At 46.2% G+C, this 13,867-nt stretch overlaps 1 protein-coding gene across 1 annotated transcript in view; it reads right to left on the reverse strand.

Annotated features, from left to right (window-relative positions):
* Nucleotides 1–13,867, reverse strand: part of CCBE1 (collagen and calcium binding EGF domains 1) — a 236,682-nt gene that overhangs the window by 25,488 nt on the left and 197,327 nt on the right. Inside the window, exons 4-5 of the mRNA XM_004422670.3 lie at nucleotides 8,084–8,218; nucleotides 5,673–5,825 (exon numbers count right to left, since the gene is read on the reverse strand). Coding sequence (XP_004422727.1) covers nucleotides 5,673–5,825; nucleotides 8,084–8,218 — 288 coding nt within the window. The remainder of the gene's footprint in view (nucleotides 1–5,672; nucleotides 5,826–8,083; nucleotides 8,219–13,867) is intronic.

Raw genomic sequence — 13,867 nt, forward strand, 5'->3', positions numbered from 1 at the left:
AAGTTCCCAGAACGGTGTCTGGTACATGGCAAGTGCTCCATAAATATTAGTATTATTTATTATCATTGGTATTAAGTTCCCTACAAAATTACAGATGTGGGGTAGGGCTTTTTACATTATCCTTTGGCAAGAGGTCTCAGGGTTTGAAGATAGATAAAAACATGTGCTTTCTTTGCGTGTATAGACCTGGAACAGTCTATTCTGAATTGGGATTCATCCACCCTGCAATTTGTCTGCAGTAATATCAAAGGTGGAGCTAAAATAATCCAGATATGCTACATTAATAATTCATTTAGAAATCTTGGTAGACATCCCTGACTTTGCATGTTTTCAGTCCCCTCAATTCACGCTGTGCTCACGGGTCTCTAACAAAAGTCTGGTGAGGGATCACTCAACATTTTGCTCCAACCTGTTCAGATTTTAAAGTTGCAATACTAGCGATTAGCCACACGGGAGCGTGTAGCTCTAATTTTTACTGGTGTTGAGCAGGATCTACACACTAATCGCTAGAAATAGAATTCCTTAGATACCATATTAATATTTAATAAACTCGGGAAAACTAAAGAATGTTCCCAACATATCTCACACAGGCAGTGTCACAAGTGAACAAAGCACGTTTGTTTTTTAAAATCGATCGTGCAGATTTGTGCCCTGGCAGTAGTTCTCAACTCAGGTGGCACATTATAACCATGTTGGGGGGCTTTTAAAAATCCCACTATGCTGCACCCCACCCATCTGGGGTCACAACAAGGGAACAGTATCAGCATTTTTTAAAGGTCACCAGGTTGAGCGCCACTGATCTATGGATTAGCGGAGCTTGAAAGTTATACGAAACACCTGGCCACCCCCTGACACTTTGAACTGTAAGTAATGTTGAGGGTCATGGTCGCTTTATCAGAAAACAAACAAACGTTGAAAAATCGAGATCAGCAAGCTAATTACCATGGAGCCAACATGTCCTTAATTTGTCTCCTCATCGGTGCTACACAGGCTCCCTGGGGTGACTGAACTGGCTCCAGCCACATATTTTCAAAGAGAAAATCAAAGTGACTGTGCACCACTCTCGCCTATTAGCCAGACGGCTGTGTCACCATGCCTGTGAGTGCACAGCAACCTCTCAACTGCCAGAGGCCCGGCCGAGGGCGGCCCCTGCTGCTCTCCGCCGGCTTTCCTAACAACTAGCTGAGGCTGTGCCCAATTTTCAATTCCTCTAACTATAATGTTATAGACATTGGACAACGCAAAGTTAAAAAAAAAAAACAAAAAACAGGAGGGAAAGGAGGTTTTAGATAGCATGTGTTTATACTCAATAATCATTCTCTTCATCAAAAAAATGACGGTGATGAAATATTGGGCTTATTAGCCCAAAACAGATGAAACCACTTAGCTGACTCGGCTGTTCCAGAGACAGGGCTCATTCAGCCCCTAACTTTTCCTATTGCTGAGCTGAATATCCGATGTTAATTATTCATCTTGTAGAAACTGTGAGGAAAGTTCTGTTTAGAAGGTGTTGAAGCAGAGCATGTCTTTGAGGGTTGGCACTGGCTTAGACGGAGGATCAAGAAATGAGGGGCTCACAGGGCTGGTAGGGGCTTATGTTACTTTTACTTACGCTAAATCACGTCCAATTGTTAAAAAGATGTATGAAGGTGAAAGGGTCTTCAGAGCTCATCCAGTCCAACGCTCTTGTCTACATAAGCAGAAACTGAGGCCCAGGGAGCTGCCCTATATCACTCAGCTGGGTCCGGCTACCAGCTCTCCTAACTTCCAAGCCAAGGAACTTTTCACGGCATCACAGCTGAGGAGGAAGTGAATCCTGGGCACTTGCTTTTTGTTGCCAGAACCATCAAAGCCAGCTCCCCCCCGCACCCCCACTTCTCTGTGGCCCATTGCTTGAGTTATGACTGTCACTTTCAGGGCATACAATGTGCCTGTCCTATCTCGTAATTTTAATTGCGTGTATGAATTACTCCTCTCGGTCCCTCCCCCCCACCCCCCAGTGTCCTTGGTTACCGGCGTTGGAATGTTTTTCTTACTAAAATACTAAAACCAAATGCTAGTCCTCTGTGCCTATGTGGTGAACTCACACTAGTTACTGAAAATGAAATACTGAGAAATCCTTTTATAACGTTGCTGCTTGGGGAGAGGTAGTGTGATACAACAGAGAGGTGTTGTTTCAGGTTTTTAAAAAAACTATTCGTAGTTGTTATATTTGGAGGGAGATGAGGAGGGAGGAGGAAGAGAGAATTGCAGCCGAGGCTAATCTGTGCGGTGAGTTACGAGAAGGCTCAGTGGTATAACCACCAGACAGTTCTTGCTGATTAAACAGGAGGACATCTCCCATTGAAGTCACTGTAAACAGGAACAAACGGTCTCTCAGTAGGGCAGAGCGGAGGAGTACCATCCTGTTTTCGTTCGTCAGATGCTCTGCAGTAAATGGCTCCCTTCTAGACTTTGGCTGCTTCATCTAGCGATGAAAATATCCTCGCCTGAAAGTCGACCAGATGACCTAACCAAGTTCAGGCCCCAGAGCTCAGCTCTTTGATGCTAATAAGTTAGAATTTTCCAAACTGTATTTTTCAAGATACCACCATCCGTGAGATGTTTATAGGTGTTTCTTAAGAAAATAATTCTGGGAAATCCAGGTTTAACTAAAATTAACCTTTTTTGCATGGCAATCTCGCTCAAAGCTTTTAATGCACTCGCATCGTAAATCCTTAAGAAGCGGGTGCAGTAATGTATTCCTACCCAAACATCTGAACACAGAAGCTCTAAACAAAGGCTGGTTAACACCTCACAGGACCCCAAAGTTCTGTAGAACACAATGTTGGGAAACGCTGTACTAAATGATTGAGATAAAATATGTATTTAAATGAAAGTAATACTAGAGAAGGAGCAAAAAAAATTGCACATATATGTCCCACATAATTATGACAGCTGAGGTTTCTTCTGAATTCTCAGGCTTAGAAGTCAAACTGGTTATCACTTAAAATTCTTGATCTCTCATACTGAAACTTTTGTTGTGTTGGAAAATTTTTTGAGAAGTACAATTCATTTCTCAGGGAAGCAAGGAGAGTGGTCCCAGGACCGACTTAGTGCAATAGACTGTTCATTTCAAAGAAGCACTGAGAGCGTCCTGCGCCCCAGCCTTTGGCTGGGCCCTCTCTGGATCCACTCTCTCAAAGTGTGAGGCAGGAGGTGAGCACCTCCCAACAAGGCCCACCTTGTCACTGCACTCTGGCTCAGAGCCATCCCTAGAGTCCCCACAGCAAGGTGACTGTGTGGAGCTCACTGCCATGGGGACAGAAAAGGGATGTGGTTGGAGAACCTAGGAATTACTGTAAGAGGCGGACGCCACCGGAGGCCCAAGAACAAGTAGATTCAGAATGTAAAATCCTACCCGGGGCTCTGGAAATTCCATCCAACTCCTCGGGTCTCTGCTAATTAAGGTCAGGCCTCTGGGCAGACCAATCTACCCCACCAGGTGGGAAGTGCTCATGGGTGGGGCCTGGTCCTATTATTTGGAGATCCCACCTTGACACTCAGCAGTAGGTGGTGTTGCTGTTTCTGATGGTTATGCTCTAGCCTGGGCTGCTCAAGGCTGCCCTTCACGCCCGTGTAAATGGATTTCACCTGAATAGAAATGTGAGGCACAGACACAACAGAATGCCAGGCTGAGTAGCCCACAGCCCGCGGGCTACCTGGCTCAGAGCGTAGCTGAACACCCAATTCCAAAATGAAAAATTAGGAAGCTGCTTCCTTGTTGCTAATTCTCAAGTCAGCCCTCACGTTGATATATCAGTGGCTGAAAGACCACACCTCATTTTAATGAGATTCTTCCTTTCAAAAAAGGATATAATCTAAGAGGTGATTTACACATCCTGCCCGCCCCCCACCTTCTCTACCATGGGACAAAAATGAAGTGATTTTAATTTTGAATTAAAAAAAAAGTAGCCTGGGGCCGGCCCCGTGGCTTAGCGGTTAAGTGCGCACGCTCCGCTAGGGGCGGCCTGGGTTCGGATCCTGGGTGCGCATCGACGCACCGCTTGTCCCGCCATGCTGAGGCCGTGGCCCACATACAGCAACTAGCAGGATGTGTAACTATAACATACAACTATCTACTGGGGCTTTGGGGAGAAAAAGGGGAAAAAAAAAGGAGGAGGATTGGCAATAGATATTAGCTCAGAGCCGGTCTTCCTCAGCAAAAAGAGGAGGATTGGCCTGGATGTTAGCTCAGGGCCGATCTTCCTCACACAAAAAAAAAAAAGTAGCCTGAAATTTTTTTCTCAATCAACCCTTATGCCAAAAAAACTGTTTACCCCTGCTTGAAGCACCTCTGGGTGCACATGTCCTACACACTTCAGGCTTTAAAAAGTGTCACTAAGCCCTCTTATTGACTCCAATTATCCCAAATTGCCTGATCAAACAGATCTTTTGCATTTACTTCTAATATATGCTGGCTTTGTCAAAACTCAACCTGGTCGGTCCTCAGAATTTTGCCTTACAGTTTTTCCACGTAAGGCAGCTGGTCCCCAGCTGGTTACTGTCTTCAGTTGATGGCAACTGCCTTCTACCCTTGTTTGAATCTCAGGCTACACCCAAGAATCACCATCTCCCGAGCGTGTAGACAGTTCTGGGCTTTTCATCTCCCTGCATTTCTTGGTACATGGGATTTGCTCTAGAAGCCCTCTCCCCACCCAGAGATGGCCCAGGCACAGCTAACCTCTCCCGACAAACAGGACTCTCCTCCTGAGGGAGGCAGTGAAGACCCGGGCCCTGAGCTCAGGAAGATGATAACAGCTTTCTGACCTATACGTGTAGGATGCCAGAGCACAAGGTTCCTTCCTTCCCCTCCAAACTTAGATAAGGCAGTAACCCAACACTCAGGCTGATCATGCCCCTGAGTGACCAGACATCTCAGTTGAATCTGGTTGACGTAATTTAAATCAGCTTCTCGAAGTCTGTGAAGAAAAGCCAGCTTCTAAAAGTTTTGTACTTCACTGTGGACTCTATTTGCAAAATATAATAAAAATGCATTACTAGAAAAATAAGACCAAATACAAGCATAAATCTTTGGATTTAGACAACTTTTCTCCCGTCAAATTGGCATAAAAATTTCTAAACTCTCTCAATTTCTGTTTTTATCCCATCATGAATCAAATAACAAACAGCTCAGGGGCAGGCCCAGGGCCATGGACTGCATACTTGGAGCAGCACTGATGTAGATTCTTGCCTTACATGGAAATGTTTCCTATGTATGTTCAGTGCATTTTCTTTGAGAGAACACAGTGTTTATGGCCTCTCCTCTGCTCATCCTAGTTTGGTCTAAGCATGTAACGGAGTTCTCGGGATCTATCCATGAGCATACCACCTCTGCTTCGTGGAGAGCTTCCTCGGTTACACACCCGCTCACAACCCTTGCTGCTAACAGGCGTCGCTCTCACTGGGTCTCTTTAGAAGGGGCCTGACCTATATCCTACCTGTCTCTTATCCCGGTCCCACTAACCATTCTTATAAATGCCCCATCTGCCTACTGCTCCCTGAGGGACGCTGTTGGGCTCCCACTTGCCTATCTATCTATCTATCTATCTATCTATCTATCTATCTATCTATCTATCTACCTACCTACCTACCTACCTACTTAGGGGGATAATTTTACTTGCCCTACTCACCGGTGTCATTGGGGTATTTGTCTCCCTTGATGCACGTCCTCCCGTCGTCCTCCTGGATGTAGCCCTCCCGGCATTCACAGCGGTAGCTGCCCAAGGTGTTGATGCAGATGTGTGCACACAGCGTCCCGTTGCTGGTGGCACACTCGTCGATATCTGGGTTTGAACCAAATGCAGAGAATGCTCAGAGTTTCAAAGAATTCACTTCCAACACAACAGATGACATCAGGCTTGGCCCTTCTGTTAATGTCTGCAAAGGACACTTTGCCAGACCTCTATCGGAGAAGCCTGGGATAAAGTAGGAAGCTAGAAACATGGGCCATCCATGACAGGAGCACTTTAGGCAGGGTCACCACGGTTACAAACTGATCGGTGATGGGGTTCCTGGTTGTGGCTCTGCCACTGCCAAGTCACGTGGCTTGGTGCAGGCACTGCTAGCCTTCAAAGTTCTCATCTATAAAACAAGATAATGAAGCCTGTCCTATACTTGGCAGGGCTCCAAAGAGGAGAAAATGAGATAACCGATGGCAACACGCTTTGAAAAGCAAGCATCATAGAAATGATTTTCTGCAAGGATCCTAGTGTGCCATAGGTTTTTATGTCCCCCTTAGGGCTGTGGGTTCCAAACAGCATGATGGTGACCCAAGGTCACTTAGGAATGGCTCCCTCCCAGTTACCAGACGTGACGGTACCTGGGAAAAGCCACTTCTGATAAAAGAAAATAGTTATAATGGGTCTTATGGAGCGTGTTTTCCCTAGGAAGTTTTGGCCTCATCAATGACCCAAACAGACCCCTCACGAGCTGTGGAAATGAGCCATGAGCCCATCAAACAAGCAACCAGTAAGAGCCCACACGAACCGTGCACATCACAGACTTGCTCCCCTACTAAACAGGGTAGAAACAAAACCCTTTCCCAAGAGGGAAGGAGAGGGAGGCCCAACTCCATTTTCTATTCGCTGGCTGAAGACACCGGGTGGCAGCAGGAGGGGGCCGTGACACACAGCCCCAGACCGTGCACATGTGGCGGGCAGACAGAGCCCAGCCCTGCACTTCAGGATGCTGACAACGTCCAGCCCAGCCAGTCCCTGGACAAGCTGCCCGGGACCCACCTCTGGCAGCGTGGTCATTTGGATGTCCCCCTGGCAGTATGTCCTACGTCATCTGTAGACTAAGATGTCACAGCTGCAATTTCTCAGGCTGACTACCTTTCTCCATGTGCCCCTGCCCTAAACCTAAGCATGAAGCTGCCTCTACTGCCCAGAATAGGGAAGAAAAGGTTGCAAGGAGAGACAGAAATAGGTGGGACTCTTAGCAGAATGCTAGTTCTGCTGATCCCCAAATCCCCTAGGTGAAAACAACAGGGTACTGTAGAACCAAAAACTGAGACAAGAGCGCTGTGCCCGGGCCTCGGTGGTACAGAATGGCATACCACGCTCTCTGTAGGAGAGGCCATGGGCTCCTGCTCCATTCACTTGGTGGTCTCCATTCTATTCTTTGCCAGTATGGTGTGCCATCCCAGGTGCCACTGGGGAGAAGACAGGGGACCCAAAGTCTAGAACATCTCTTAAATGCTGCTCTCTAGAGCCCCTGCTGGGGCAGAGAACGGGGCTGCTCATCACAGCTTGTTTGTGGTCCACTTGGGTCCCTCTGCCAGCCTCCTCAGTTCCTCCTTCAGCTGATTCTCAAACTTGACTCTGCATGTGAATGGCTAGAGACAAGTGTGTAAATGGAGATTTCCAGACCCACCCTCAGAGTCTGGAGGGAAGGCAAAGAACCTTTTTTTTTTTTTTAAGCAAGAACCCCACATGTTTCTGAGACAGGTTAGCCACAGAGTGACTACACTTTGCAACATGTGGCTCGCGGGCACAATTACCAAAAACTTGTCTCAGAAACTCTGCGAGTGCAAGGCTGGGAAGCCCAGGGAGTGAGGGGGAGGGGAACAAGCTGGTGGCGATGGATGGTGCTGGCTTTGCTCAGCTGCAGTCCAGGCGGCTGCTTCAGCTCCCTCTGACTCACTTCCAACCTGTCTGCCATGTGGACACTTCCTCTTTCCCCGTCTTTCTTCCTGATGGTCTTCAGAGAGAACGCTTACTCTTGTTTCACTCTTTCTGTGTTTTTACATTTCTGCCCACTTATGTTCTGTTTTACATTATTCTAGTTTTCATTTGTTAACGTTCCCCTCCTCCTGCTCTTATATCTCACTGCCTATTGGGATCGGACTGGTACGAACCCCCTGAAGAATTCCTTGGCCATAGTTTGTTCTAATAATCAGGGTGAAAGGCAGTGACTCCTAAGATAATACCAACGCAACTGTATCCAACAAGTGTCAAGATATAAAGGAAGAATCAAAGATCAAAGCAGCTGAACGAGGCATATCCCCAGGAGCTGAAAATAACGGGTATCGCCAACACACCGAGGCAGTAAGGCTTCTCCCGATTCCGGTGTCGCTCCCGGTCATACCGGTATCCTGGGTAACAAGTACACAGCACTCGGCCGAAGTTGTCTGTGCACTGCTGTTCACAGGGAGCCTCGGCGCACACATCATAATCTGAAAAAGAAAAGCGTGAGCTCACGTCAATCAGTCATTCCCAGGCGAAAGCGAGGTCCCCAGCCCTGGACCGGAACAGACTTTCCGGGCTGCACTCTGCAAAGGGGAAGGGTGAGGAGTGACCAGCTATGTTTAGGGGAGCATTAACTCTTCAGGCCATGGGGCGCCTTCTGAGTTCTGCAATGGGTAACAATGCCCAGCATCACAGTGGTTGGAAGCAAACACCACTTGTGATTTTCCTCCGGGCACCTCATCCTCCTTTGCTCTGTCACTCCACCCGAGAGTAAAGATGCTCTAGATGGCCAGGCTCTGCAGCCTCACCTGGGGGCCTGTTTTCTCTCTTTCTCCCACTACTGAAGAGATAGGGAATTCCTTCCAGCTGAACACTGAACAGCAGCCAGCCCTGCTGATGGGTGCTGGCGTGTTAACATGAGAGCGGGGGCTGGAAGGCAGGCAGGCTCGGAGGATTGTGGAACAGAGACACACATGAGTTGTTAGAGGGCTGGTGTGTGTGTGTGTGTGGGGGGTAGGTGTGCATACCGGGGGCTGATTCTGCATGCTGAGAAGGGGCTGGGTGAGGTCAAATGGCTAGAGATCTCGTTCCAGCCCTCAGCCTGTGCAAATTAGGGTGGATGCTCTATTCCTCATAAACAGTTGTAACGGGCATCTCCTCCTCTCGTCCTCACGAACAAACTGATATTTAACGAGCCTCTGAAGGGACTTTGGTTCTAGGTCAGGAGCTCAGGCTGAGCATTTACTTCCAGACTAGATCCAGCATTTCATTAATCGCCGCACTCTCTTCCCCAGGTGCTGACAGATCAACATTCCTTGGACATGGAGTGAGCCTGGCTTTGCGCTGCCACACATACAAAGGTGGAATGGGTGAGCGGTCAGCCTCTGATGCAGGCAGGGTTGGTGTGACAAGGATCATGCCATTCACATGACGGCCTGGAACGCTGCCCTTGCTAAATATTCCTCCCCACAGTTGTGATTCCAGGTCTGCTTTGCCAGTGTGTGTCCCTGGTCAAAGGTGTTTTCTTCAACTAAGCATCACCTCCAGGGAACCAACGTTCTGTGCTATTTTTGCTTAAGAGCAAGAGCTCAGCCGTGATGGGCTGTGGGCTGCCCTGCTCGGCCAGCTGTAGCCATCATTCAGCAGCCACCAGGGAGGAGGACAAGGGCAGAGAGGCCATCAGAAGTCCTTGTGTTGACTGTGGTGCCCAACAAGGCTTGTCTCGAACAGCAGCAGCCCCTGCTCACCTCCACCATTCCTGCTCCCTTGAGGTGCCATCGCCACCTCCTCTAGCTGAGTCTTTTATTAGTTCCCTCTGCATCTCTCAAGAGCCAGCTTGCATTGCTTCCTTCTTTTCCTTTTAAATCCTCTCTATTGATTTCCAGCCATGGAAAGGATGCATTGGGTTTTTTCCCATCATTCCCCCACCACAGCCATACTTTCTAGTCCCTCCATCTTGCTAATGTAGTTATATTGAAATCTTGGATAAATCTTCAGTGTTTGCACCATAATGACAATATAAAAGCTATTCTTTGCTGAGCCTGGGATTATGCTCTAATTACCTATCCTTTCCTGAAGAGCCTTTTGTTTTCCCTGGAATTAAAATAATTATCTTGTATATTTTGGGGTACCAGGTATTGAGCGTTTTTTCTTAGATTCAAACTCCCCCTTCCATGAGCTACTTTGTGACTGGGACTCTGGAGACCACCTCCTCTCTGCCCTGTCAGCTGCTGGCTAATTCGGTGGGGGGGGCAGGGATGGGAGAAGGAGTAGGGGGAGGGGGCAGGAGGAGGAGGGAGAGACAGACAGACACAGACACTGAGAGGCTGGAGGAGAAAGAGGGGCATGTGCCTTTCTGTTTGCTTCCTGTGCTTCCTGCTCCTGAGAGCCTCGCCTCAGCCTTCCTGCTGCTTCCCTCTAGCAGTAGATTGTTCCAACAGCAGCAGCAAAATCCAGTTTGCAGTTTTTCCAGCACCTGCAGAATCAGCCTCATTACATCCCATCCCCGAGACACCAGCATCAGCCTCCGGTGCTCCCTTCCCAAGGTCTGGGTCCCAGGTCCACGGATAACTTCCTCCGAGTTCAGAGAAACAGCATCTGCTGGCCGGTGCCCCCACCTCAGCTCTCTGGGTCCCAGTGCAATGGGCATGTCCTCCAAGCTTCTCAGTTTTAATCCTTCCAACATCTTCTCCTGGCTCCCCTGGCCTAGAAGTGGTAGATGCTTCCTGTAGTTGTTACCTCTGTGACAGTGTTTTCCTTTTGTCTTTTCAGTTCTCAATTTCTAGTTAGCAATTCTTCGTATTCAATTCTGTTAAATAACTGGTGAGTGTTCTACTTCTGGATTTAACTAGGATCCACACACTCAGTTTTCTACAAATCTATCACTAATTCATCCCTAGAGACTCTCCTAATTCAGCAAATCTCCTCTTAGACGTTTTATTAATTAAATTTTGAGGAAGTTTCTCCTGGAACCTCCAACCTGCTCCAGACAGGACCCTGCAGGTCTGCTGCACGGCTGTCTCCTGGGATGTCCACTCACCATCACCCCAGGATTCACACCTCTCACCTGTGTCGGATCCCTGACTCCTGGATCCCATGACTCCCTCTTTTCTGGTTTACTTTCTTTTTTTTTTTTTTTAAAGATTTTATTTATTTTATTTTTTCCCCCCCAAAGCTCCAGTGGATAGTTGTTTGTCGTAGCTGCACATCCTTCTAGTTGCTGTATGTGGGACTCGGCCTCAGGATGAACGGAGAAGTGGTGCCTCGATGCGCACCCGGGATCCGAACCCGGGCCGCCAGCATCGCAGCGCGCGCACTTAACCACCAAGCCACAGGGCCGGCCCGCTGGTTTACTTTCTCATTTTAGTGGAGCACGTCCTCCAGTGGCTTCCTGAGAAAGGTCTTAAGGGATTTAAAAGTTTTGAAATCATGCATGTCTAAAAATGTCTTTTGTCAACCCTTATGGTTATGGCTAGTTTGGGTATATACTTCTAGGCTGGAAAACCACCTCAGCATTTTGAAGGCTTTGCTCCATCGTCTTCTAGCTTTCAGTGTTGCTATAGGCAAGTCTTACTAGATTCTAATTCGATCTTTTGTATGAATCTCACATTTTTCTCTTGAAAAATGTTAGTATTTCCTTCTTGTTCCCAGTGTACAAAATGTCACAATGATGTCTTCATATGGGACCACTTCAATCTTTGGTGGGCCCTTTTTATCTAGAAATTCATATTATTCACTTCTGGAGAATTTTCTTGAATTATATCTTTAACGATTTCTCTTCTTTTTTCTCTGCTTTGTGTGGAACTCTCAATTATTGGGATGTTGCATCCCCTGGACTGGTCCTCTAATATTCTCATCTTTTTTTTTTTTTTTTTTTTTTTTTTTTACTATTTTTCATTTCTTTGATCTTTTGCTCTAGTTATTGGGAGATTTCCTCAATCTGATCTTCCAACCCTTTTACTGTTTTCATTTTATGTTTTTAATTTCCAAGGATTCCTTCTTCTTTGAATATTCCTTGTTAATAATATCATGCTCTTGTTTCATGGATGCTATATCATCTTTATATCTCACTGAGGTATAAATGGTAGTTATTATGTTCTGTGTGGTTTGTGTTTTCTCTAAGACTGTTTTTCTGTGTGTTTCTTATTGTAGGTTTTCCTCTAACATCTGGTGATCCTTTTCCTGTTTGGATATCTCCTCTGATTGATTCATGAAGTACTAAAAATAGCTGAATAGAAGCTCTTTGAATGTGGTAGACTTTATAAATCCTGGGCTTCATTTAAGTGGTTTGGCTGGGGCATTCCAATGTCAGTTTCTTTAGGACTTTTTCCTTGAGTTGTCTAGAATATCCAGAGGAGACATTTCTAAATCCTTGCCTGAAAGTAAAGTCATCCTGGAACTCAAGTGAAGAAGGCAGCTCAGTGTTTCAAAATTTAATGTATAATCTTTGACTAAATCCCTCAATTTTCAGTTTTGGACCCCTACCTTCATCTCTGACTGGTATCCCCCAGTCCCAAGAGTCTCCAGGTACCCTCTCAAAAGAATACATCTCTGGTTGCCTGCTTGGTTGTAGAAGGGGCAATATTTTGTCTGCGTGGAGTGGAGGACCAGATCTAGGACCCTGACTTCTACATAAACAGACTTTTAGTCAACCCTGTTTTTGACATCACTTTCACCCCTACATCTAAAACAGTAACAAATTTTGGAATCTGGAGACTTTTAGTTTTTCTGATTGTTATTTGTTTTGGTATAAATTGGGCTGCTCCTGAGTTTTCTCTGATGCTGGTAAAGGACTCACCTTTCTCATTTTGCTAAGCTACTTACAACCTCTCTATCTGTTCTCCAGATTCCAAAATTTGTTACTGTTACCTCCTCTACCTTTTTCTTTGTCCTTGTGGGTTTATGTCTTTGTGAACCACCCCCCCGCCCCCCGCCTTTTTTTTCCACTTTGTGGGAGTTCTGGAGATAGCAAGATTAATGAATTTATTCAATATTCCTTTTTTTTTTTTTCTGGTGAGGAAGATTAGCCCTGAGATAACATTTGTTGCCAATCCTCCACTTTTTGCTGAGGAAAAGGGGCCCTGAGCTAACATCTATGCCCATCTTCCTTTATTTTATATGTGGGACGCCTGCCAAAGCATGGCTTGATAAGCAGTACGTAGGTCCATGCCTGGGATCCGGACCTGTGAAACCCCGGGCTGCCAAAGCGAAGCACGTGAACTCAACCACTGCGCCACCAGGCCGGCCCCTCAACCTTCCATTTTTGATGCTTGTTTCCAAGAGCCTACCAGCTTTCTGTCATGTTGCTTTACCTCTACAATTTGCCTATTTTCTATGTCTCCTATTTCTCTTGGCACCATTCTAACTTAGACCTTCAGAACCTCCCCTGTAAATAGGATCTTCATCCCTAGATTCTTCCCCCTTAAATCCATTCTGCATAACACTGTCAGGCTAATAATATTCCCAAAGCATAGCTCTGTGAATGTCACCACCTTGCTCGAAAAACTTTTAAACTCTATACTAATTAACATTAAATATAAATGGTTCACTCTTGCATTTGAGGTCTGGCATTACATCCCTTGCGAGTACATTTCCAACCTTAAGATTCATCTCCCTGTTTGAGGAAAGTATCCTAGGAGCTTGTTGGAAATAAAGATTCTTGAGAGATGCACTAACATTCCGCCTGGACTCTTTCCAATCTTTTTAATCTACAGATCTCAGACTTGAGCTGCAACATCCAACTGGAATTCCAGCCTCCAACCATCCCTGTTCTCTTCAGACTGCCAGCCCCCACCATCTGAATTGACATGAGCCAATTTCTTAGTCTATCCTGTTGCTACTATTTCTCCTGACTAATAGGGATTTTGTTCAACCCAGGGGGGATTGTCAGCAACCAAGGACCTCCGATCAGTCCTGAACAGGTTTTTCCTCCAGTTACAACCCAAAGTTTTACATAACGTCTTCCTGTCCCTGTATCATTTACTTGTGCCATTAAAATGTGTGATTGTGTATTGACAAGAGTTTTACCACCCCCATATTTTCTAATGGTTTAATAAATTCTATGTCTAATATAGCACATTCTTAAAGTCATCCATCCAGTTATCTTTACATTTCAAAAATCTGGTCATAAGACTAGC

The sequence above is a fragment of the Ceratotherium simum genome, chromosome 14 (assembly GCF_057802395.1).
Source record: "Ceratotherium simum simum isolate JZ-2026a chromosome 14, ASM5780239v1, whole genome shotgun sequence".
In the NCBI taxonomy this organism is placed as follows: Eukaryota; Metazoa; Chordata; class Mammalia; order Perissodactyla; family Rhinocerotidae; genus Ceratotherium; species Ceratotherium simum.